Below are 26,251 nucleotides of genomic sequence, written 5' to 3'. Positions count from 1 at the left end.
TGTCCAAATTTTCATCTATGATTGTGAACTATAAATTTTAACTTATAAGAACTGATGATTTAATCTTCTGTGTATAAGCTTAAACTCTATACACCAAATCATCTACTATATAAGTTAAGGACACATATATGACAATTGATCTATTTAATGTAACACTTTATTGAATTGAATAAATAAATAAACAATTGTTCAATATTAATACTATATCAAAACGCATGGTTAATAGTATATCCTAACAATCTCCCACTTAGACTCATAACCATGCACCTACAACTCTAACACCCATTCCTTCAACATGTCTATCAAAAGACTTTTGCGGTAAAGCTTTTGTGAAAGGGTCTGCAAGGTTGTTCTCTGATGCAATCTTCGCCACCATCGCATCCCCTCTCTGTACTATGTCTCGAATCAAATGGTATTTTCGCTCAATGTGTTTTGCCTTCTTATGACTTCGTGGTTCCTTTGAATTTGCAACCGCTCCACTATTATCACAAAACATTGTAAGTGACATTTCTATTGCTGGAACAACCGCTAAGTCTTTCAGAAAGTTTCTGAGCCACACTGCCTCCTTAGCTGCTTCAGAAGTTGCTACATATTCGGCTTCCATGGTAGAATCAGCAACACAGGTTTGCTTGATGCTTCTCCAAACAATGGCTCCACCTCCCAAAGTAAACACATTTCCTGAGATCGACTTTCTAGAGTCTATATCAGACTGGAAATCTGAGTCTGTGTACCCTATGGGCACCAACTCATCCGAATGATAGACTAGCATGTAATCCCTAGTCCTTTTCAGGTACTTGATTATATGCTTAACTGTTGTCCAATGTTCTCGTCCACGATTAGACTGATATCTTCTAACCATGCCTACGGCAAAACAAATGTCAGGTCTAGTGCATAACATGGCATACATGAGACTTCCTACCGCTGATGCATAAGGAACTGTCTTCATGCTTTCTGTTTCCTCATCTGTCTTAGGACATTGATCCTTAGATAAAGAAATTCCATGTCTAAAAGGAAGAAAACCTTTCTTGGAATCGTGCATGCTAAACCTGGTAAGAATTGTATCAATATAAAGAGCTTGAGATAAACCTAACATCCTTTTCTTGCGATCACGTAGAACCTTGATCCCAAGGATGTGAGCAGCTTCTCCCAAATCCTTCATATCAAAGTTTGTGGACAACCATTTCTTAACTGAATTCATCAAGCCCACATTATTTCCTATGAGCAAGATTTATCTACATATAATACCAAAAACACCACTTTATCCCCATTCCACTTTTTGTACACACAAGACTCATCAAGACATTGCTCAAAACCAAAAGACTTGACTACAGTGTCGAAGCAAGTGTTCCATGCCCTAGAAGCTTGCTTTAATCCATAAATAGATCTTTTAAGCTTGCACAACATGTGTTCTTTTCCTTTTTCTATGAAACCATCTAGTTGTCGCATAAATATGCTTTCATCAAGACTTCCATTAAGGAAAGCTGTCTTGACATCCAATTGCCAAATTTCATAATCATAATGAGCAGCAATGGATAAGAGAATTCTAATAGACTTAAGCATGACTGCTGGCGAAAAAGTTTTCTCATAGTCGATCCCTTCTTTCTGAGTAAACCCTTTTGCAACAAGTCTAGCTTTGTAAGTTTGCACTTTTCCATCTACTCCTCTCTTTTTCTTATATATCCACTTGCATCCAATGGGTTTGACTCCATCTACAGGTGGTTCTACAAGATCCCAGACTTTGTTAGAGTACATAGACTCCATTTCTGATTTCATAGCAACAATCCATTTTTCTGCATCTTTATCTTGTAGTGCTTCATCGTAATTCACAGGTTCGGTATTCGACTCTTCAGGGATTCTATCAAAAGACTCTCCCAAGAGTGCATACCGAAGTGGTTTTCTTATCACTCTCCCACTACGACGAGACACTACAGTTGCAGGGGCAGGTTCAGAGAGATTTGCATTATTATGATCTTGTGGTGGAACCACATCATTTTTAGGATCTTGAGTTTCCATGTTATCTTCAGTATCTTGCGGTGCAGAGATATCAACAACTTCTTCCTCTAATGCAATCTGCTCATTATTACTCCCACTACCTTAATGCAATGAATTTTCAAGATCTTGTACTTGCAGAATTTTATGTTTGTTAACATCTCTCCCACTATTATAATGCAATGGTATGTTAACTCTAACATGTGGGGTTTGAATTTGGTTTTCATTATTTTCAGTAGATTGATTCGTTTTCTCTTTGCTCAATTCCTGTAAAACTAGTTTACTTCTAGGAATATGGTTTGTTAAAAAATACGTTTCCAGAAACTTGGCATTGGTAGACACAATGACCTTCTTTTCTTTAGGATTATAAAACATACCACCTTTCGTTCCTTTAGGGTATCCAATAAAAACACATACTTCTGTTTTAGGTTCCAATTTTTCTGCCTTCCCTTTTAATACATGTGTTGGACATCCCCAAACCCGAATATGTCTCAAACTAGGTTTGTGCCCAGTCCACAGTTCAATGGGTGTCAAAGGAACAGATTTAGAAAGAACTAAGTTTAGAATGTAATTTGCAGTTTCTATGGCATATCCCCAAAACGAATACGGCAAATCAGAGTAACTCATCATTGATCTAACCATTTCTAAAAGAGTTCTATTTCTTCTTTCTGCTACACCATTTTGTTGTGGCGTTTAGGTGCAGACATTTGAGATGTAATTCCTTGTTCTGATAAGTAACTAATAAAATCATTAGAGAGGTATTCGCCATCAAGATCAGATCGCAATGACTTGATATATATTCCATGTCGTTTCTCTATTTCAGCCTTAAACTCTTTGAATTTCTCAAAGCATTCAGACTTACGGTACAACAAATATATATATCCATATTTTGAGTAGTCATCAATGAAGGTCACGAAGTACTCATACCCACCTCTTGCTTGAATGTTCATTGGGTCACACAAATCAGAATGAATTAACTCTAGTTTATCATTGACTCTATTTCCTTTTGAGGAAAAAGGTCTCTTAGTCATTTTTCCTTCTAAACAAGATCCACATGTTGGTAGTGCCTCCACTTTTAATGAACCTAAAGGTCCATCTCGAACCAACCTTGAAATCCTATCTAGATTTATATGACATAGACGCAAGTGCCATAGATAAGTCTTATTAAAATCAGAAGAACGTTTTATTTTACTTGAAAGGTTAATATTATTCAATTCTACGATTTGTTACAGTTCCGAAGAGACATTAATAATAAAAAGACCATCAATCAATGTACCAGCAGAGACAAGATGTTTATTATAACTAATAACACAACCGTTATCAGAAAAACTAACATCATAACCATCTCTCAAAACTTTAGAAACTGAAATCAAATTTCTTCTAACAGCAGGTGCATATAGAACGTCTTTTAAAATTAAAACTCTACCACTATCAAACGAAAAAGTAATATTTCCTAATGCTAAAACTGGAGCTGCAGAGTCATCTGCTTGAAAAACGCTAAACTTCACCTCTAGTCAGCTTGCGCGTTTCTTGAAACCCCTGCATAGTAGTGCAGATATGATCAGTGGCTCCTGAATCTACACACTATGAAGTGGTAGATTCATCCGCTAAAAATGTTTCAACGGCAAGTGAAAGTGAGTTACCTGGTTTGTTTTTCTTCTTGGCCAAGAAAACTGGACAATGTGCCTTCCAATGATCTGACATCTTGCAATGAAAACACTTACCCTTAGACTTTTTCACTCCTCCAGTTGGAGGTGCAGTTGCCCTAGCTTTGTGAGACTCTTTCTTCTTCTGTCCACCTTGCGGTTTAGAAGTAGAACCTTTCTCAACATTAAGTGCCATTGATGGTGCATGTTTTTTGACAAGGGTCTCTGCCGCCTGTAGCTCATTCAACAATTGTGCCAAAGATAGACTCATCTTATTCATATTATAATTTAGGCAAAATTGTTGAAAACTATCAGGTGCAATATCATCTCAACTTGGGAGTCATTGTCAATTTCAGCCCCCAAAACCTCTAGTTCATTTAGAAGACCTATCATCTTCAGAACATGGTCTCTTACAGGAGTGCCTTCAACCATCTTAGTGTTCATGAGAGCTCTCATGGCAGTCTGCTTAGCTGATCGACCCTGGTATCCAAACATTTGTTTGAGATTCTCCAGAATTTCAAAAGCAGACAACATAGCTTGATGTTGATGTTGCAAAACATTTGACATTGAAGCCATAATGTAACATCGCGCCATCTCGTCAGCTTTGCGCCATTTCTGATAAGCTAACTTATCCTCATCACTCGACTGATCATTTGGTTTCAATGGACATTCCTCATGAAGCACAAACTTATATTCTTCAGCAGTTAACACAATGTCAAGATTTCTCCTCCAGTCAACATAGTTAGAACCCTCTAGTTTGTTTTGACCCAAAATAGTACTAATGGAATTAAAAGGAGACATGTTGAATCTGAGATTGAAGAAATAGTTACAATAGATCAATAACATAGTCATATAATATTGAATATTTACATTCAAACTCATGATATACATATACATTCATGCATCTTAAATAGCCAATCGTTGGGATTGGAGAACTATTCATACAATATACATATATAATGACCGATTATTCACTCCATAAACTTATACAGACCTAACTCAGTTGGAGAGTCTACTGTTACTTTAAGTCAAGTGAAAATCCTCTAGTTGCATTGATCCAATCATATATTACTCAGTTTAGGAGAGTTAATACAAATTATCAAACTAGCGATTAAATACGTAATGACTTGTATTAAATTCATCCGATGGGGAGGAAGGTCTAAGCCAACACATAAACTTAATACTTCATTACTATTTAATCTTGGTAATTTTTTTTTTTTTAAATTACTCATCACTATTTTATTTTCTTGGTAAATTTTATGCCAACAAATTTCTAGAAAGAAACTATGCAAACAACAAAAATTTCAGAAAGAAAATATGCTCACACCAAATCTCCAATACATTCCATGTGTCATCTCATACATATTCATTAATATATACCTCTTGAGAAGTTAACATATAATAATGTAAAATTTAGAAATAATCTTGGTTCACTAAGATTTAAAAATAATAAAAATTGTGACTCCAATAACCTGAACAAGAAAATTACACCCATACTGTTTTAATAATCAATGATTTCTTTTCAACCAAATCACGTTAGCTAAATTAATTTTTTTTCAGCCAACACTTCTCTTAATATACCAACAACAACCAGCCGATTTAATGAGAAAATAAAAAATTCTGAGCTATCTCACAAAGAAGACACCACCAAAAAAAACGACATGTGCATGCTGCTATTAAATTTCTTTCCAAAATTCTTCATCATATAGTACGAAATTTTGCATGATCTCGTGAAAATACTTATCAGGATTTAGTGATTAATTTTCATAAATAACTATATATTACTGTATGCATTAAACAAAACCAAACCAATTCAAGTTTCTCCTGTTTTGTCCTTTTCGTGATAAAACAAAATTCACAACCACGAATCATACATACAATTTCACATACACATATTTTAGGTTATCTATAAAGATGCAAGTATGGCTCTTGATGCCAATTGTTGGAAAATAGCATACACAACGGAAGCATTCCAGAATCATACATCTTGCATGAATATAAATAACAATGACAAATAGTTATCACATACAAAGTATGCTGAAAATTAACTCAGGATTACCTCTTGAAGCGTGTGCAGATATCTTGAAGTAAATCCAACTCCAGTTCTATAGTCTTCTACAGTGATCCCAATCAACAATTGAACTCTCTCAATACTTGGGTGGGCAAGTATTGTGTAGAATACTCTATCCTATATAGGTTAGAAGATCCCTATTTATAGAGATGTCTTCCTAGTCCAAAGAGGAGAAGAAAAGCAAATCCTTTTTCTTCAAGAACTTGAAATACACGTTTCTTCCTTTAAAAGAAAACACACGCTACTTTTCCATCTTCTACTAGAAAATAGGATTCTGAGTTCTAGTTAAATTGGGCACTGGAGGGACCACAGAATTTATTACTGAGGCTTCCTATTATGGAAATAATTCTAAATAATTAATTTGAATTATTCTTGCCATAATAAATTACAAATCATTGCACTAAAAATTCATAATTAAACTCCTCTATTTATTTCGAAATTCACCACTAAACACTTATTTGATTCCCCATGTTAAGATTACCGATACTAATCAATAAATTAAATTACTGACGAATTTAATTCAATGATTAACTTCTTTTAGAACAATACTTAACTTATTTCATGTGCCAGATTCATAAATCTACCAGCCGGATTTACACATGAAAACTTACAAGCTTCTCATAAAAAGTGTATCATCAATCTCTATACTGAGACATGGATTTCATCAACTAACTAATTATTTCACCAATGTATATTATTATCATCCAATCTACTAGGCATATTGACCTATCTCAAAATCTCACCTTTTAATAAATCAAAATGATAAATAATATATACAGATCATAATCATTATATCAAGATTAAGAATATAAGTACATTTAATAGTTTAGAGAATATGTTTTTATCAGTCAGTCTAAAACAACTATCTCTGCTTGGTCCCGTTCAATACATACCAAATGCACTAGCACGAGAAGTTAGAACTATGCCATTCTCATAATCAAGATAAATTACATTTAATCTCGTGCTACAATCTTTCTAATGATTTTGTCCAAATTTTCATCTATGATTGTGAACTATAAATTTTAACTTATAAGAACTGATGATTTAATCTTCTGTGTATAAGCTTAAACTCTATACACCAAATCATCTACTATATAAGTTAAGGACACATATATGACAATTGATCTATTTAATGTAACACATTATTGAATTGAATAAATAAATAAACAATTGTTCAATATTAATACTATATCAAAACGCATGGTTAATAGTATATCCTAACAATATGGAGGGCCAGGTAGATAGCTTCATACCCACTCTTATCCTTGTTGAGATAATCAAAATTCCAACTATATGCATTAATGAGTACACTCTATGCACACAAACTTCATGATATTTTGAAGCCAAATACTTTTCATATCAAATGATCTTAAGGACATTGAGAACAACTACATCATTTTCGAGAGCATCTAATAATTAAAAACATTTCATTTAGTAATGTGGACTTATTAATCGGTAAGAAATAATGTCACTTCACGAAAGAATCATAAACGTAAAATAAGAAATGGCCAGGAAAATGTTGATTCTTTGTTAAATGAATATGATGAATAATTTTAATTGTTGTACATATGAGCTAAAAAGAGAAGGAACAGTTACCATAAAATAAGGAATCACCAGGAAAACCCCGCTTCCATCAACTGCCTAACTTCTGACTCTTAAAGTTTTGTACCAATTTTTGTAAGACCAACTTTCAATTCTTTTAATGTAATTGTCTAACTGTTATCAGAGTCTATAAATTTGAAAATTTTCTTCAAAATGATTTTTTCTTCAGAGAGATTTTCAGTAATTACCTAGAAATTTAGAAAAACGGAAGATAAACACAATTGTCAGAAAACACATAAAAGGGGGAGAAATTGCCCTATCTGTAAAGAATAAGAACATTGAATTTACGACTAAACTTCAATCCTACTTTCTTTAGCTTGTTCATAGCACATATTGTTTCATTTTAGATAAGACAACAATGTCAAGAGGTTTATGAGATGCATCACCATCTTCTCTAAATATTGGATATCCGACATTTTGCATAAAATATTTACTTTCAGTTATAGTATAGATGAATTTGGTCATTCCAAAAATACCACATTCCTTTTTATGGTCATACATCACAACCTCAATCACCTCTTGAGTTCAAATTTAATATAGAAAGACTTGCATGAGACAAGGTATTTTTTGGGTCATCTCGACTTAGAAATGAGAGAAGTACTAAAAAAGCTTTATGTTGCGAGACAACAAAACTAAAATTACCTTCTGAGAGGTAAGTAAATGCAGCAGAGGCTGAACACTTCTCATTCAATATAGTAAGAATTTTTTCTTTTTCTTTGAAATTGGTATAAAAGTTTTTTTTCTTGTCAATCGTAAATTGAGAGTAGAGATTATTAGGAGCAGTAGAGCACCTTAGCCTCGTATAGTCTGGTTTGTTAACAGAGCAACAAATAATTAGAATGCTTCAGTTGTTCTCCTAATTTAATACCAATATTCATGACTGAATGACTTCAAAAAATAAATTTCAAGGCAAAGAAATGTTTAAGAAAACAATAGTATAATTAGAATAAACAAAACAGTCTTCCCATTATAGATGTAGTATTATAACCATCACATTCTCTAATATCATACTCACACTATCCAATTGAATATTTTGCTAACTTTTGTCCGCGATAAATTTTCAATTGGAGAGGAAAATCAGAGGTTTCTCTTTATTCTCTGCAATCACTACAAAGATGTAATTCTTAGAAGAAGTCAAGTTAAAATACTATGTAATGCCATTTATCTTTCATTGAGAATTTCATCAAACACATTGGTTGCATCAAGATTCAAGGCAAATGGGCAATTTCCTAGTTACTAAGTAAATGTATTATCGTCTGATATAATCCGAAAAAAATATGAAGGAAGAGGGGAGCTAACTATCAAAATCAAAATTGAATATCCTCGAGAAAGAGCTTTTGTTAACCCAAAATAAATTTTAATCGTAATTTTTTCTTTGACACTTTTTAATGCATCACCATTTACCAATTAAGAAAATTCGAGAAGAAGATAAGAACAAAATTTTACTTTAAATTTAAGAAATTATTGAATTCAAAAAAAATTTATTCTGTATGATTCTTTAGCTAAAATAGAAAAATCATGAATCTAAGGTAGAAAAGATTTTTTAACTTGTGGATCTGACTTCTGAGCAAGTCACGTAGTAAAAAGTAGTAGCGCAGACACGCGCGCGCGCGCGCACACACCATCATTTTTAATATATGACTCCCTCCTTTTCGATCTATATAAATTTATTTTTTTATTTTATTTTGAAAAGAAAATAACTTCTATTGTTTGTATAGTATATTTAATATTACAAAATTAAAAAATATTTCAATAAACAAAACTTAAATATACATATAAATTTTAATTTTAATTTTGATTGATTCCACCTAATATTATACTGGATATGTAATTATTAAAATCTAAGCGTGATCATTATTTATTTACTTCCATATAATAAATAGATATCAGAATAATTCATAAAAAATGAAGAAATAATAATAATGAGGTAATACTAATAATAATAACTAAAGATGTTTCTAGTACTATTTATTTTTTTTAATCATTCTTGCTAGATTTTTACTTTTATTAAATCACATTTTTACCTTGATCATTATTCACTTCATATATAGAACGATGTCTCTAGAATTATTTATTCTTGATAGATTTTTGTTAGAATGAAATTACATTTTTATTCTTGGTCGTCTTTAATACAAATATATCATCCTATTCATTGTTATTTGTAAAGTTACTTTTTGACATCTTTTTCTTTAATTTCAATCTAATTATTAATTTCATCACACTTATTTATTTTCAAGTATATTAATTAGAGCCAAAATAAAAATAGAAATAATTAATTCATGATAAATTTTTGTATACAAAGTAGGCATTTTTTATAATCATAATGAATAGAAAAAATATTAAGAATTAAATTAAAATAATAGTAAAATAGAGTAATAATAAATTAGATATCACAATAACTCACAAAAGAAAAAATAAAGTGAAGTAATAACAAATAAGTTAATGGTAATAACAATAACTTAAGATGTTTCTAGAACTATTTAATTTTTTTGTTATCATTCTTGGTAGATTTTTGTTAGCATGAAATTGCATTTTGCCCTTGATCATTATTCAATTCATTTGTAGAAATATGTTTTTAGAATTATTTATTATTTTCTTAATAGATTTTTAGTAGCGAAAAATTATATTTTTGACCTTAGTCATCCTCACACTTCACTCTTCTATATAACAGAAAAATATTCATCAAATATCTTATAAATATTAAACTTGCCATGCCACTGGTCGCATGCTGAGTTTTTCGCCCCAAGTATGTGGGATTGAATCTTGATTGATACATTCTAATTATAAATATTTTATGCTGCAATTCTCTTCTTCTTTTTCTTCGCAAAAAAAAAAAAACACCACTTGGATTCAAAACCGCAATGTGGGTGCATTTTCAGATACTTTTACCATCAGGCTATGAACACAACATAATGGTACGTGCTTTGCTTTTTTAGTATAATCTGCAAATATAAACATATTGTGAAACAATTTTATTGACTTTTTTTTTTTACTTTTTAATCTTAAACATAAAATATTATCCTCTTCAATTTAATTTATGTGATATACTTTTTTTTAGATTATTTTAAAAGAATATTTTTTTCTACTATTAGAAACAACTTTAATTTGTAATTTTTTCTTTTACCCTTAATGAAATTATTTGTAATATTACTTTTCGATTCCTTTCTCTTTATAAACTCAAAAATGAATAACCGAACAATAGTCCCAAGTTACTATTTACAAGGCAAAATAGATTAAATATTTGATCATATAATGAACATGTCTATTTAAAAGTGATATGATACCCACGACCTTTAAATCCTAAATTCACCTCTAATTTTTTGAATTTTTTTTGAACGAGACGTGTCCAGTAAATTGTTAGTTGTTGAAATGTTATTTAAAATTAGTTAGCTATATGAAACAATAGCTGAAATATTAACTAAAAATAGTTAATTGGTTATTCAGATGTTAATTAGCGGGGAAAAATTGAATATCTATTTTCATATTAAACTTAATTTAAAAAGAAAAAAAATCTAAAAATTTATTTGGTTAGATTGGAAATGAAAAAAATTGACATATGGGGTGATTAAAAAATTTGTGGGTTGAACTCAACCCGCTTCGGACCTCCTCGTTCGCCTTAGTAGGGGTGTGCGAAAATCGAACCGATCGATAAATCGATAAAAAAAAATGTGTCATTGATTTATTGCTATTGCCTTATTAAGTTAACAGTTTTATAAAAAAAAAACTATCGGTTGTCAGTTCAATTTTGATTTTTAAGATTAGATTATTGAGTTGACCGATAACCCAATAAAACTGTAATAATTTACTACTTTATCCATACATAAATATTAAATATTAATCTCAATACCTTAGTAGGTCACCATTTGTCTTTTAGTCTCTGCAATTCATACTTCACGGTGACTTTGAATTCAAAATTTCACATTATACAAAATGTCAAAACCTAAGGTAAAAATCTTATTCCTCTTAGTTTCTCTTTGTGTTAAACTTGTTTAGTTCATCTCAAATTAGGGGTGTGTTTGGTATGAAGAAAAACATTTTTAGGAAAATATTTTTTCCAATTATTTCATGTTTGGTTGGGTCAAATATTTTTCAAATCAACTAATTTTCCTCAAATTTAAGGAAAATGACTTCCCTTCAAAACTTGAGGAAAACATTTCCAAATCTATCTTCAAACCTCCCCCTACACACCCCACCCCTACCAGCTCCCTACCCACCCCCTACATCTAAAAAAATTAAGTTTATTTTAAAAAAATATTTTCAATTTTAAAATTTCATTTTTCGCCCTTACCCTCGACCCCCCACCCCATACCACCCCAAAACCCAAAAAAATAATTTAAATTTATTTTTAAAAAATATTTTCAACTTCAAAAATTCATTTTTTCACCCCTACCCTCGATCCCCAAGATCAAATGACAATTTTATATATTTGTAAAAAAATCAAATCAAACCCACCAATCCAGGACCCCCATTGCTATCCCCATGTATTGTTTTCCCTTCCAACAAGAAACGAGCTTTAAAATCCCCAAACCGATACGGGAAATTCCAATTGCTGCGCTATATTCTTCTTTCAGTGCCAAACCCAATTAGTCCGGACGACGCAAATCACAGCGATTTCTTCAAAACCTATCTGGAAAAATGGCATCAGTTGATGTTGAGAAGAGGAGGAGCGATATGGAGAGAGAGGAAGCCTGTTCGGCCAAACCAACAAAGCAAGGGGAAGGGCTGAGACAGTACTATATGCAGCACATCCATGATCTCCAGCTCCAAGTCCGCGTAAAGACTCACAATCTTAATCGCCTTGAAGCCCAGAGGAACGAACTCAATTCTAAAGGTCTGATTAACTAAATCTGGAAAACCTTACTTCTTAACATAACATTTTTCACGTTTTATAGTGCAACCCTAGTCTTTATCCGTTTCTTGGTTATGTACTACTTTTTCATGCTGTTTATGGTCCAGTATTTGAGGTAAAGTTCCCTTCTTTGATACAGAGATCTTAGTGTAAGAAGGCTGCTAATATATTGAACTTTAAGGAATTGAATTGATAATAGATTGAAGGTAAATGGGTTCAATTTTTAGAATCAAAACTTATGCCGTGCTATCGATCACCATAAAAATTGTTGTTCCATTATGATAGTCCAACATTAGAGGTGAGTAAGGAGTCCATTCCTCCTCTGACAACTAGATGAATTTCTTACTTATGTTAGAATGCATAGAGACCCAACGTTTCTTTGACTTTGATGAGGTTAATAACCCAGCTGGCACACTGTTCAACTATTCGATTGAATGCCTAATATCTCCTACTAGTAGGTAACTCTGACCATCAAAGCTTAAGTTGATAAAGGGAAGAGTAATAGTTACTGTGTCGAGGTCGTAATGGTTTGGCTTCCCAAACATATCATGTGTTATGAACCACAGGTTCATTCTTATTTGCCTGGTTTTCATCGGTTTAGGGATCTTGTTGGCTTAGTTAAAGTTTTTGTGTTTCTTGAATAAATCGATCGTGGTGTTTCTCTCACATTTGTTCTACTCTTGCTGAGGAATGTACTAAAATTGCGTCTTGATGACCAATGGCATTTTCTGCATTATTTTTCAATTGTAATTTGAATTGTGTATGGGCTCATAAGATTCTCCTTAATGTCTATTTCGCAGTGAGAATGCTAAAAGAGGAATTACAATTGCTTCAGGAGCCTGGATCATATGTTGGTGAAGTTGTTAAAGTAATGGGGAAGTCAAAGGTTCTAGTCAAAGTAAGTGTGTCCACATCTTCTTAGTTATCATTGAATTCCTTATTAAGTTTTCCTACCCATTTGTAACTAAGTTGCTGGGTGCGTGTGTTCAATATGTGTGCGTATCTTGAGGCCAGATCCTTCATGACCTAAATATTGAGATGCAGGGTAAGGGTTTAGGTATTGATATGAGTGCGGGGATTTGACTTAAAATGGTTAAATATCCTAAATACAATTATAAATTATGCCTAAATAATGGTGGACTATTTGAAAGGAATGTACAAATTTTAGAGCAAGTTTTAATTTGTGATTATACAAATTCAAATGTATGTGGTTGCGGACTTTTTAATACAAATATCTTCTAACGATAAAAAACATATGCCTAATTTTGATTTCACCCTAGCTTTTTTTTTTTTTTGATTTCAGAAACCAATGTATCTGTATCAAAATTCTTGATTGATTTTGGTCACAGTATCCAAATCAATTGACCATATCCGGTATGGATCCCACAACTATGTTGTATCGACACGGGTGTGGCATCGGAAGTGAAGATTCCACACAACTTAGTTTGTAAGAAAGCATGTCTCATTTGGTCACCAGGCTGTAATAGAGTGTCGAATTGGTTGTATGCTGTGGTAGAATGTTGTACTTTCATCTTTGTATCCTTGGTTGATAGCCTACTATGCTAACCTTCTCAGTTGAATACTTTTTTGTATATGGAACCCATTAGACTTCTTCCATCTACCAATTTTGTCTTGTCGTATTAGTTTTGCACTCTTCATTGTGAGGTGTCTGATAGTTTTGACTCCTTCTCTTACATGACAAAGTTGGTCTATGTTATCTCAAAAAAATGACATTTTTTATATGTGTTGCCATTTATGATGTCAATTTCATTTTACCCTCATTTAGCATGTCATGGTTTCCAACTTGTCCCTTACTACGAGAATAGTTCTGTTAGTCTTTCAGCAACAAGTGATACAATGAATTAATTTATGCTTTTTCTAGATTTGCAAGATTCTCTAGTACAGATATTTGAACCATGGTATTCACATAAAATATTTCTACTTTTTATTTGATATTCCTTTCTTCTCATCCTTTTTTTTAATACTTATCTTTGTGTTATATTCTAGGTTCATCCTGAAGGCAAATATGTTGTTGATATTGGCAAAAACATTGACATTACAAAGATCACTCCATCAACTAGAGTTGCCCTGCGCAATGATAGCTATGTTCTTCATCTAATTTTGCCCAGCAAAGTTGATCCATTGGTCAACCTCATGAAAGTTGAGAAAGTGCCAGATTCCACTTATGACATGATTGGTGGTCTTGACCAGCAGATCAAGGAGATTAAAGAGGTACATATCTTCTCTATTTGTTTTTTTTTTTCGTGTTTTCTTGATCTGTCTTGTTAACTCAATCTCTTAATTTCTTATATAGTAATTGTATAATTTGTTTAACTTTGAATCTATTACACATTAGGTTATTGAGCTTCCTATAAAGCATCCTGAGTTATTTGAGTCTCTTGGAATAGCTCAGCCAAAGGTATATTCAGCTTTGCGAAGTCCGTCTTCAGTTTATTATCAGCATCTATGAAGATCTTGATTGGATTCCTCTTTTATGAATGACAGGGAGTGCTGCTCTATGGACCTCCAGGAACTGGGAAAACATTGTTGGCTAGGGCAGTTGCACATCACACTGATTGTACCTTCATTAGGGTCTCTGGTTCCGAACTAGTGCAGAAATATATTGGAGAAGGTTCTCGAATGGTGAGAGAACTTTTTGTTATGGCCAGGTTAGTTCTTAATTTTGAGAACCCAACGGTAACATGTTTCTGATCTATTATCTTAAATTAAATACTGAAACCATTTCTTGGTCAAGGTGCTGGCTTAGTACACTTGAATTGGCTTTCTGTAGGAGATTTTGACTTGCTCTTAGGCTACTGTTGACCGGCTTTTTTCTTCTTTTTCATTTTTTTAGTAACAAAATAGAACAAAAGTAGGACCAAACTGAGAGTTCATAATGGATCTAGACTCTTGATACAATATTGAAATATGAAATACAAACGAACTAGAAGCAACAAATAAACAATAGATAAAGGATAGAAAATCAAAACATTAGATAAAAATTAATTGGCAACAATAGCTATAGAAAGCTAAAACGTCCAATTAATTGAACCAACTCAAGCACCTAACCTATAGGATGAACCCTCGAGATGAATGATTTCCTCTTGCAAGCAATCTATCAAGTAACATCAAGCAACAATGGCCTTATGCCCTAACTCTCTCAAGAGAATCACTATACAAGTGAATATTCATATCATCCAACATAATATACCTTATAAAATGACTTAATGTAGTATTTATACCCTGACTAGGCTAAGACTAAAGACTAATGATTGTTATTACAAAAATATCCTGAATGAACTAATGATCTTTTTAAGTCTTCTTATTCAAGAGGCTTGCATTTGATGGGCCATTTGCATTGATAGCCTCTTTATCCCTACTCCGTGTAGTCTTTTCTGTGGAGCCTTGTACTTCTACTTTAATATGGTCGTGAGCTTCAACTCTTTATTCCAAGATTTTGATTGGACTTGGATTGCATCATTCTCTTTTTCTTGAAAATGTTTTGTCCAAATCTCACAAAATCATTGGGAAGACGAGCAACAGCAAGGACCTCACAGTATTATGAGGGTTAGCACAAGAGGTTAACAAATCTACCAACATGCGAAGGATGCACAAACTTGTGATATAGTCAAGCATCAACTATTCTCATGAAGGACAAGCTTCCACATGAAGCACTTAGAACTTGGCTAGTCCAAGATTGTACTGTGACGACGCGTACATATTCAAAGGGTTACCGAGGTCGGAAGGAAAGATTATCTACCCATCTTGGTCAAGAGAACAACCAAATACGCCAGTTCCCTTCCCACTTAAGATTTGACCTTAGTACAAGTACTAGCATCATCATATGCAACTAGATAATATAGAAAGGTGTCACGCAAATAACTTCATTCGAAGTGTCGTCATATGTAAGCTCACTATTAGAGTCACGAACACCATTAAGCACCATCAAGAATTGGGACACTCAAAGAAGAAGTAACAACTTTAAAACAAGTATCACCTTCTTTCTCAACATCCCGTAGTGGGTTATCATACAAGTTTTACCCTTCAAGTAGAGCTATCATACTATTAGAGTCACGAACACCATTAAGCACCATCAAGAATTGGGACACTCAAAGAAGAAGTAACAACTTTAAAACAAGTATCACCTTCTTTCTCAACATCCCGTAGTGGGTTATCATACAAGTTTTACCCTTCAAGTAGAGCTATCATACTATTAGAGTCACGAACACCATTAAGCACCATCAAGAATTGGGACACTCAAAGAAGTAACAACTTTAAAACAAGTATCACCTTCTTTCTCAACATCCCGTAGTGGGTTATCATACAAGTTTTACCCTTCAAGTAGAGCTACTTCACCATCATTTTTAATACCAGTACACACTAAACTAGCAGTGATCTCATCATCATGAGTTCATGACCAAGTTGATGAATGCCATCACTAACTTGAGGCTCATTAATCACTCCTCAAATAGTGGACTAACATTACAAGTAAGTTGATTAGCATAAGTATGACATGATAATACACTATCATCCAAAATACACTAACATTGAAGTACAGTGCCATGATCATTCCAGTTCTCTTTCCAGAAGGAGATTTTGTCCCACCCTCCAACTTTGACCTTTGTGTTGGCATTCAGTATCAACCATAGATTGCTAATGGATCTCCAAACCCCAACTCGATATGTGGTAATTGCTTCATTTGTGCATCTTTGTTCCTTCTGTCCATATTTATGAAAAATTACTTCCTTCCATGAAGTGTGATCTTCTTGGTTATACTCCAGAGCCACTTAATGATCAGACTTTTATTTTGAAGCTCTTGGTTTCTCATTCCCAAACCACCACACTCCTGCTATGTTGGACTATAACCCACTTCACCAAGTTGAAGCTCTTCTCAGTTTTGTTCCCTTGCCACAAAAAGTCCCTTCTTAGCTTGTCCAGAATCTTAACCACTTTCCAGGTATGGGGAAGAGAGACATTATATATGTTGGTAGGCAGTCCAATACCGAGTTAATTGATGTAACTCTCCCTCCCAATGACAAGTACTGTGATTTCCACAAAGCCAGCTTTTTCTCAGTCTTTTCAATTATCCCATCCCAAATGCGGAGTGCTTTGTATTTGGCACCCTATGGCTTACCTAAATAGATTGTGGGGAGTTTCTCTATCTTGCATTTCAGACTATCTGCTAGAATCTGTATCTCCTGCACTTTATTGACTGGAAAAATGCAGCTCTTTCTCCAGTTCACTCTCAACCCTGAGCATGCCTCAAAAACCACCAGTATTACCCTGAGGTTACATATTTGCTCCGCTACAGCTTCACATAACACCACTGTATCATCTACATATAATAAGTGTGTTAATTCCATAAATTCATTAGCCTATTTTTCATACTGAAACCTTTCATCCAGTTGTTGATAGTAGCCTTTCTCAGCAGACTATCCAGTCCCTCCATGGCAATAGTAAACAGAAAAGGTGAGGGGTCCCCTTGCCTAAGATCGCTCTCAGCGGGAAAAAACCCTGTAGGTTCTCCATTAATCGGAATAGAGAACCTGGTGGTTTTAATATGGAATTCAACCCATTTGAGCCATCTGACCCCAAACCCCATCTATCTAAGAGTGTTTACTAGAAAGTGCCAATTGAGGTGGTCATAAGCCTTCCCTCTGTCCAGCCTACGCATCACCCCGGTATAGCATCTCTTGTTCTAGCATCAATTAGTTAACTTGCAATAAGTGCAATATCCATTATCTGTCTCCCTTTGCAAAAACCATCTGATGATTTATTGATCAACTTGCTTATCACTTTCTTTAATCTCTCATACAATACACATCACCCCCGTATAGCATCTCTTGTTCTAGTATCAATTAGTTAACTTGCAATAAGTGCAATATCCATTATCTGTCTCCCTTTGACAAAAACCATCTGATGATTATTGATCAACTTGCTTATCACTTTCTTTAATCTCTCATACAATACTTTTGCTATTATTTTGTAGTCTTGATAAAAGGCTGATACGTATGAAGTCTCTTGAATCATTTCCCCTTACCTTTTTTCGAATCAAAGCCACAAAGGCGGCATTGAAGTTTTTTTCAAATCTTTGATGAGAATGGGACCTGTGAAATGTTTGGATCAGATCTCCTTTAATTGTGTCCCAGAAGGCTTGGAAGAAAGCCATAGTGTACCCATCTGGCCCAAGATCCTTATCTGCTGCACACATCCTAATCCCTTCCAGCACCTCCCCCTCCTCTTCAAAAGCCCTTTCTAGTCCCTCTTGCTCCTCTGTTGTTATTTCTTGTGCATCCAGAATGCCTAGTATTGGTCTCCAGCATTCATCTTCCCTGTACAGGTTTTGGTAGAAAGCAACTACTGCATCCTTGATAGCTACTGGATCATTAGGATGGTCTCCATTTATCATTAGGGTCAATATTGTTGAGTCTTTTGTGAGCTATGGCCATTTTATGAAAAAAATTAGTATTTTTGTCACCACTTTTGATCTATTGGACCCTGGATCTTTTTGTTTCCAGAGGACTTCCTCATTTCTAGCCACTTCCTCATATTCCATAGCCAAATGGACCTTCAAATGCTGTTCATAATCGGTTAGAAGTCTATTCTCCTGAATTGCTTCTGAACCTCCAATATGATCTAATTAATCAATGATTCTTCGTTGCCCTCCAGTTCCCTTTATTTTCTTTGTTCCATTCTTTGAGTTTGATATTCAACAAGCTCAACTTTTTGGCTAGAATATAATCTGATGTTCCAGTCACCTCAAACGACCTCCACCATCCTTGCACCTTTTCTTTGAACCCTTCCACATTTAACCACCAGTTTTCGAATTTAAAATGTCCTTTTGAAGGTTTCATCTCCACATGTCAGCTGTATGGGATTATCAGATCCTAGACTAGGCAAAGTGTTTTGCCTAATCTATGTGAACATCTCATCCGAGGAAAATGAGTATGTTTATCCTGAACGTATTTGTGAAACTTTTGCACCTCTCCAAGTGTACAACCCCACGAATAAAGAGGGGTCTGTTAGTTCTAGCTCATTAATGCAACGTGAGAAGTCTGCCATAGCTCCAGACAGTCTGTTACAATTTCTTTTCTAAGTTAATTTGGTTTTAGATCACCCAGGAAAGTTAATTGAACTTTCTTGTTCCTCAATGCTTATTTCGTCAACTCTCCCTCCCTTTCAGGTGTGCTCAATTGCTCTGCATGTTCTTGAATTTGTATTCCTGCTTGTAGATAGTCTCTTCGAGTTAAGAAATTATTTGGGCTTTATAAGAAAGAGGCCAATTGTTGATACCTTTAATGAAAGGCTCAGGACTCTTTATAGGCCTTTGTTCTGGCCCAAAAGACTTTCCCCATTTGAGATCGTTTTTGTTAAAAGCTTGGTAGTGGGGGCCGCATGCTAACCCCTCATGTGAGTACTTTCACCTAAAAGACCTTTCTCCTCTGCAGGACCCTTCTGCCATTTTTCTTTATTCACGTCTTGTCGAGCAAATCTCTGACTAGGGCTTACCACATGTCTTTTTCCCCGAGAAATATTCTGACCTTCCTCTCCTGTTTCTCTCTTCAATTTTTCGGTAGGAAGCTGGAGTTTCGACCCAAATTGGTAGAGAGAATCAGATCTCCATTAGCTATGTCCACCAAAGGGGGAATCTTAGACGTCGCCCTCTGACATTCTCTGCACCCATCGGAGATGGTTTTTCAGTTCAGTTTTCTCTTCCATCTCGATCCACTTGCCACATCTCTCTCCTATCTTCTTCATTATCGAGCTAGACCACATATGGAGGGGCAGTCCTAGAACTCTAATACAGAACCAATCAAACTTGTGGCCCTTTGGAAAGGACCCTGCTGTTGGGGACCACCATTGCTAGTTTAGATGATCTCCTTGTCTTCTCCATTCGCCTATCAGAACATGTTCAACTTCCTTCCTTGATTGGAACTTAAAAAAGAAAGTTACTCTGTTCATGTCATAGATTAGGATTCCCTGAGCTCATTTGCAGGTTTGGTGCGCCCATCTCTTACATCAGATCTGGTTGGAGCATCTCCCTTACTAGAAAAATGGCCCACTAAGCATCTGCTTAGCAAATCTACATCAGCCAGTTGAGCTCTGGCCTTTATCACTTCCTCTCTGGCAAATTCAATCATCTCTGTGTAGGCCTTTGTTTCTTTTTGTGTCCATTTGTTTTTTTGACAATTTTCTTCTAACTGCCTTTTTTTCTGTTTGTAGCATGAACGACCTCCTTGTGTACTTTTTAAACATCTTTGTGGTGGTTGGGTCTTTATTAATGAAAGAATTTATTTTGTCTGCTAAAAGCTTTCACCCCTCATTGAATGCATTTTCTGGTAGTATAATAACTCCCCTCTCCCTTCCTTTACCAGTTATTAACGATACAAATCTGTCGTACATATTGGACTTCAAAGACGGAAAAATATTAGTGACAGTCTCTACATTCCCAGGTTTTATGTGTTTCCTTTGATTCTGAATGCTTCGCTAAGTCTTCTACAGATCCATATGAGAGCCCCCTTGCTCAGAATCATTCTCCTCATTTGGTATCTCCGACTATCTACCCAGTCATACCATGTTTCTACTTTTGATCTCGACTCGGTGCTGTCGTATGACTTCCCCCTTGATCAGAAATAAATTCTATTGTCCATCCTGTCCGTGAGGGTCAAGGATGTCTAAAAAACATAAAAGAAATGGAGAAAACCGGTGGAGCAGTTCCACCGGAATGAGATTCCCAAAGTCCAGAAGGGATTTCAGGGAAGTGCCTGAGAGCATTTTTTAAAGTTGAGTAAATTTACAAGTGCATGGGGGAAGTGCCTCTATTTCTTGGTCATAATTGCTTGCTTACTAAGAAATAGTAAAATTTTCTATAAAAATCTTGTTGAATTAAAATGCAAAGCAACTCCATAAATACGTGTCATTGTAAGTGGGTGGTGATGTCTTCATATATTTGCTTAGAATCATTTGAGTGTATCCAGTTTATTACTTATTTTAGAGAAAGAGTACATGATCAGGCACATGGTAGAGCATAAATATGTTTCACTTCTTTATTTAATATTTATTTATGTTGATTTTTATTAATATAAATTATATATGTTGTCTAGGTAGTTCTATTTTGTTTTTATCAAACTTAAATATTTATTTAATCTTCAAATATTTTAAATTTTAACAAATAATAATTTATTTTGTCTAGATTGAAGGTTTCTCTAATATTTTGTTAATGTAAAACTTAACTACTAATTTCCAGCTGAAATTGAAGATTGGGATGGAAAATATTAAGAGCTATATTATTTGTGTCACCAACTAGTCCAACAACAATAATACATTAGTGTTATCTCACAAACGAATTTGATGATCAAAGAGTCTCAATAAATTTATTGGCTTAAGACAAAATTCTTACAAGAGACCTCAAATATGTATATATATTTATTATTTTTAATTCTGAATAATATTTTTTTCACTCAAAAACCTTGATGAACATCAATACACTAATAATATTATTGCAACAGGTGTTCTTGACAAACATCAATACACCCTAAGAAAATTATTAGTATAAAAAAATACTTGTAAAGATTATGAAAACATACCAGTTCAAGCTAAAAAAATTAGTGTTTGATTGAGAAACAAACGGAGAGTTTATAGTTGTGGGAGCAAAATTCACGCAAAGGCCGAGAGAGGCGATACAATATTATTTTATAATTTATTATTAAATAAGTCTGAATGGTGTTAAGGCAAATTTGATCCGTTTAGACCTTTTTAGGTCCATTAAGAGGCATTTTGAAAAAAGAAACAAATAGACTTAACTGGCTGAATCTGAATCATTCAGTCCTAAAAACCAAACTCACTTAAGGGACTGAATCGAATGATTAAGATTCTAACCTCCATTAGGTGCAGACAAATGAGGTCTTAGACATCTTGATCTTTAATGAAAACAAATGGGGCCTAGGACGAAAGACTAATGATAGTTATTACAAAAATACCCTTAATGAATTAAGGAGTCGATTGGTACTAACATAGATAACGCAGAGATTAGTAATGCAGGATTGTTTTTTTATCAAGTGTTCGGTTCATTGTTTCCCAGTTAATCTTGTGTTTGATTTAGAACTCTACAAAACAATTATTTTCTATTATATCATTGTCTTATTATGAGATTGTTTATTTTTCATGTAATTGAATCAAGGTAGATAACCGCTGTACAATTTTATTATTTTTTGTAGGATTTTCTATTTCATTTAAAATGCAAATATATATATATATATATATATATATATATATATATATATAATTTCTCATTTTTTTGGTCAAATATATCTTAAACTTAACATAGATTTAAGTCTACTTAAGTTGTTCAATAACTAAAGCTTATTAAAAAAATAAATAGTTCAAGTGGCTAATCGACGAACTACATTGAATTGAAAAAAATGGAGAAAGAAAATGTCAGTGAAATCATCAAATTGCACTAAACGGATTTGGATAATTAAAAAGAACATTTATAACCATTCCAATATAAGTAAAAAGGAAATCAAATTACAACAGAAATTTAGGAAATTGAATAAATCCCAGGATTGTTAAAACTTGAATTAGTTATCCCTCCAATTCCTAGTCTTAAAATAAGATAATATATGGTGTTAACTAATCCATGGATTAAGTTATACAAAGTAACCAAACAATGTAATAGATGGGATACAATCCAACCTTAACCTAATTTAAGGCTGTGTGTGAGGGGAAATCTTGTCAGTTGTTTCCCCTTTTGTTATATGGTCTATGGATCAACCTGTTTAATTTTTTCTTTGGCGCTAATGCCCTGGCATTGTTTTAATTTCAGGGAACATGCTCCTTCTATCATTTTTATGGATGAGATAGACAGCATTGGATCTGCTAGGATGGAATCAGGGAGTGGCAATGGTGACAGTGAAGTGCAGAGGACAATGCTTGAACTTCTCAATCAGCTTGATGGATTTGAGGCATCAAACAAAATCAAGGCAAGCTCAGCATGCTGTTTCAATTGTATATTGCTTGGGTATAACTTTTTTGATGTGACTGGTTGGAGCTGAGACAAGATTTACTTTTGCTTCAGGTTCTGATGGCTACAAACCGTATAGATATTCTAGATCAAGCACTCCTTAGACCAGGAAGGATAGACAGGAAGATTGAATTTCCAAATCCCAATGAAGAGGTCTGTGCTTCATTTAGTTTTTAATATGTAATTAAGCTGGTCAATTCTTTTACTTCATGCACTCTTGGGTTGCTCATTTTGATTGCTTGTGCTTGTTGATTTATATGCTGAGTTGTAGCCGTCATGTTTGACTAGAAGCAACCTGTAGTCGTCATCCTTCTCTGCTTCCTCATTGGAGCGACTGAACCTCTTGCTTCATCCTTTAGTTATTATTTTAGAATATGCTGATGATTATTCTCAATCAACTTATATTTTGATCACTGTGCAGTCTCGTCAGGACATTTTGAAGATTCATTCGAGGAAGATGAACTTGATGCGGGGGATTGATTTGAAGAAGATTGCTGAGAAGATGAGTGGTGCTTCTGGGGCTGAACTTAAGGTATGGTTATAGCACGCACTTTCTGCTATACTATAGCAAATGAAATTCATGTGCATCTTGAGTGGCCTATTTAGCTTATCAGTTAAAACTTCTGATATGATCAACTAATCTCACCTGTGCCTTGATCTTCCACATGGAGCTGATGTGAATCAAAATGGCATATTTCTTGCTATGTTATATTTTTGCTTGTTCTTGATCTGTTCTTTCTATCTACTATTTGCAGGCCGTATGTACGGAAGCAGGGATGTTTGCTCTAAGAGAGAGGAGGGTGCATGTGACGCAAGAAGATTTTGAGATGGCTGTTGCTAAAGTAATGAAGAAAGAGACCGAGAAGAACATGTCACTGCGAAAGCTGTGGAAGTAGATGATGGTCGATATGAAGGACCTGAAACACATACACATCTGAGTTGATTGTCTATATTTACTGTTGTTCTTGGAACTTTTATTTGACCCCAGGAGCTTCCGACTTGCCCTTAATATTTTCATGTTTCTCTGTAAGCTGTTTAATCTTCTTTGGCCGTATTGGGCATTCGCAGCTGTAATTCAAAAATGTCCAGTGTTTTTCCGCGCAGCTTTAGTATTCGACTCTCGGCTTCTAACTTATATTTGCTTTTATTGACAGCAATAAAGAGATAAAAGACTTGTGGAACTCGTGGTCTCTATGGTGGCTGTGCAAGTCCTGAAATTTAACATTTATGTGGCTATAGAAGTTTGGAATTTTACATATGAATTCTTTTACATTTATTATTACCATTTTTGCAGGTACCTTCTTTTTTTTTTTTTTTCTTAAATTACTGTCTATAGCATATTTTACCTTCCAATAGCTTCCCCTTTTCACTTTCTGTATGTATCATTTGGGTTGGTTAAAGCTATTGTTATTACGGTGATGATCTGGTAGTGATAATCCATTGTAGAAGAAAAGGTGAAATTTCAAAAATGTTTTAAGATTATATTAAAACTATACTTGTATATTAAATATAAATATAAATAAATGAGTTGTAATACAACAATATAATTTTATACATTAGTATGAATTTAATAATTATTGTGCCAGAACAAATATAATACACTTCAAACAATGTAAACTAATTTTAACATAATCAAAATGTTTGAAATTCACGTATAATACTTATAATAAATTTGTATTAAAATATATTAGTTATATATTTCAGTACGTGCATTGGAAACGTGACTAGTATTTATTTATATTATGATATATGAAATCAAAATGTATCATAATTTTGTTTATATCTTTTTTGCTAGCTAGTTTTATGGCATATGTGTAGAACGTGTATATCGTATCATATAATAGACAATTTTGTAAAATAGAATACATATTACTTATTTAAAGCATTTTAGAAAATAATTATAATTGAGAGAACATAGACACGTGCTTTTAAGTGATCAAAACAGATTGTCATATAAACTTATTTTTTTAGATTAATATGACAAGATATCATTGGAATATTTTCAAAATATATTCAAAGTTTAAATATGGGGAGAAACATTTCTTTATAAGTATATCATATAATTATTGTCTAATGAAAGCATTTAGTATCTTACAAAAGTTGTACATGATATAAAATATAACTTTTTCAATAAAAAAAATATTAATTGATGAATAAAATTTACAGTATTATCTAATGAATCTTTAATTTGATTCAAGAAAAAAAGAATAACGGAAATATGTCGACTTCCCGACTTTTTTACCTGCCAAACCTTTACTTGTATTAGATTTTTTATATTATACTAATTTTAAAGAATTCGACATTTTAGGAAAATCTGAATAAATATATTTTTATAATTATTTGAAACCTCCAATTCAATATTTTTTAAAAAAATGTATTATCATGTTCTTTAGTTGAATTATTATTCAGAACTCAATTATGTTTTAAAGTTTGATATATTCTTGGAGATTACTTCAGAATTTGGAGAAAACATGTGTGAAATTACTCCTGAACAAGTTTGTCGGGTAAAAAGTCAGAAAGTTTGTATATATTCGTCAATCTTAAAAATTTTACTTGAAAATATTAACTAGGGTACACTTAATTTTTTGTATTTTATAGTATTAAAAAATAAAAATAATTGATATTTTGTTGTTTTTATTATTAAGATGAATATATAATTTAAATCAATCTCAACCACAAATTATTATATAGTAAACATGACATGAATTTATTTGACCTAATAATTATATTGACCGGATCTTTATCTAATATTTGTTAAATGAAAAAAGCTTCAAAAAAGGGGAACATAAATTAATAATAGTAATGATCATTAATAATATGGCATAAAATCAGGAGAGCCATAACAAAAATATATTGGTTTTCCTTGTTTAGCTCAAAACATTCAAAAAAGGGGAACATAAATTAATAATAGTAATGATCATTAATAATATGGCATAAAATCAGGAGAGCCATAACAAAAATATATTGGTTTTCCTTGTTTAGCTCAAAACATTTATTGATATTTTTTCTCACCAATTAATTGTCTAGTAAAATAGCTTTGATTTTTTCACTCAATATCCGTTATTTTCTCT

At 33.3% G+C, this 26,251-nt stretch overlaps 2 protein-coding genes across 2 annotated transcripts; one reads left to right on the top strand and one right to left on the bottom strand.

The window, feature by feature from the left end:
• Window positions 1–3,923: 3,923 nt before the first annotated feature.
• On the bottom strand, window positions 3,924–4,436 carry LOC138348710 (uncharacterized). Its single transcript, XM_069298281.1, has one exon. The coding sequence runs from the start codon at window positions 4,434–4,436 to the stop codon at window positions 3,924–3,926; it is 513 nt and encodes a 170-aa protein (XP_069154382.1).
• Window positions 4,437–11,757: 7,321 nt separating this feature from the next.
• LOC101245649 (26S proteasome regulatory subunit 8 homolog A) lies at window positions 11,758–24,436 on the top strand. The gene is made up of 9 exons (XM_004239234.4): window positions 11,758–12,139; window positions 12,958–13,055; window positions 14,165–14,389; window positions 14,514–14,576; window positions 14,663–14,826; window positions 22,983–23,139; window positions 23,235–23,333; window positions 23,602–23,712; window positions 23,936–24,436. Exons 1-9 carry the CDS (start codon window positions 11,944–11,946, stop codon window positions 24,074–24,076), a joined length of 1,254 nt encoding a protein of 417 aa, XP_004239282.1. The 5' UTR covers window positions 11,758–11,943; the 3' UTR covers window positions 24,077–24,436.
• The last annotated feature ends 1,815 nt before the right edge of the window (window positions 24,437–26,251 follow it).

Source organism: Solanum lycopersicum, chromosome 5 (genome assembly GCF_036512215.1).
Source record: "Solanum lycopersicum chromosome 5, SLM_r2.1".
Taxonomy (NCBI): Eukaryota; Viridiplantae; Streptophyta; class Magnoliopsida; order Solanales; family Solanaceae; genus Solanum; species Solanum lycopersicum.
Note: the sequence above shows the minus strand (reverse complement) of the source record. Positions and strands in the feature narration are given on the sequence as shown.

Excerpts from the sequence above, each read along its gene's own strand:
- LOC138348710 (XM_069298281.1), bottom strand. The coding sequence starts at position 4,436 with ATGTCTCCTTTTAATTCCATTAGTACTATTTTGGGTCAAAACAAACTA.
- LOC101245649 (XM_004239234.4), top strand. The coding sequence starts at position 11,944 with ATGGCATCAGTTGATGTTGAGAAGAGGAGGAGCGATATGGAGAGAGAG. Across the intron at positions 23,140-23,234 it reads AGGCATCAAACAAAATCAAG|GTTCTGATGGCTACAAACCG; the intron begins GCAAGCTCAGCA and ends CTTTTGCTTCAG. Across the intron at positions 23,713-23,935 it reads CTTCTGGGGCTGAACTTAAG|GCCGTATGTACGGAAGCAGG; the intron begins GTATGGTTATAG and ends TACTATTTGCAG.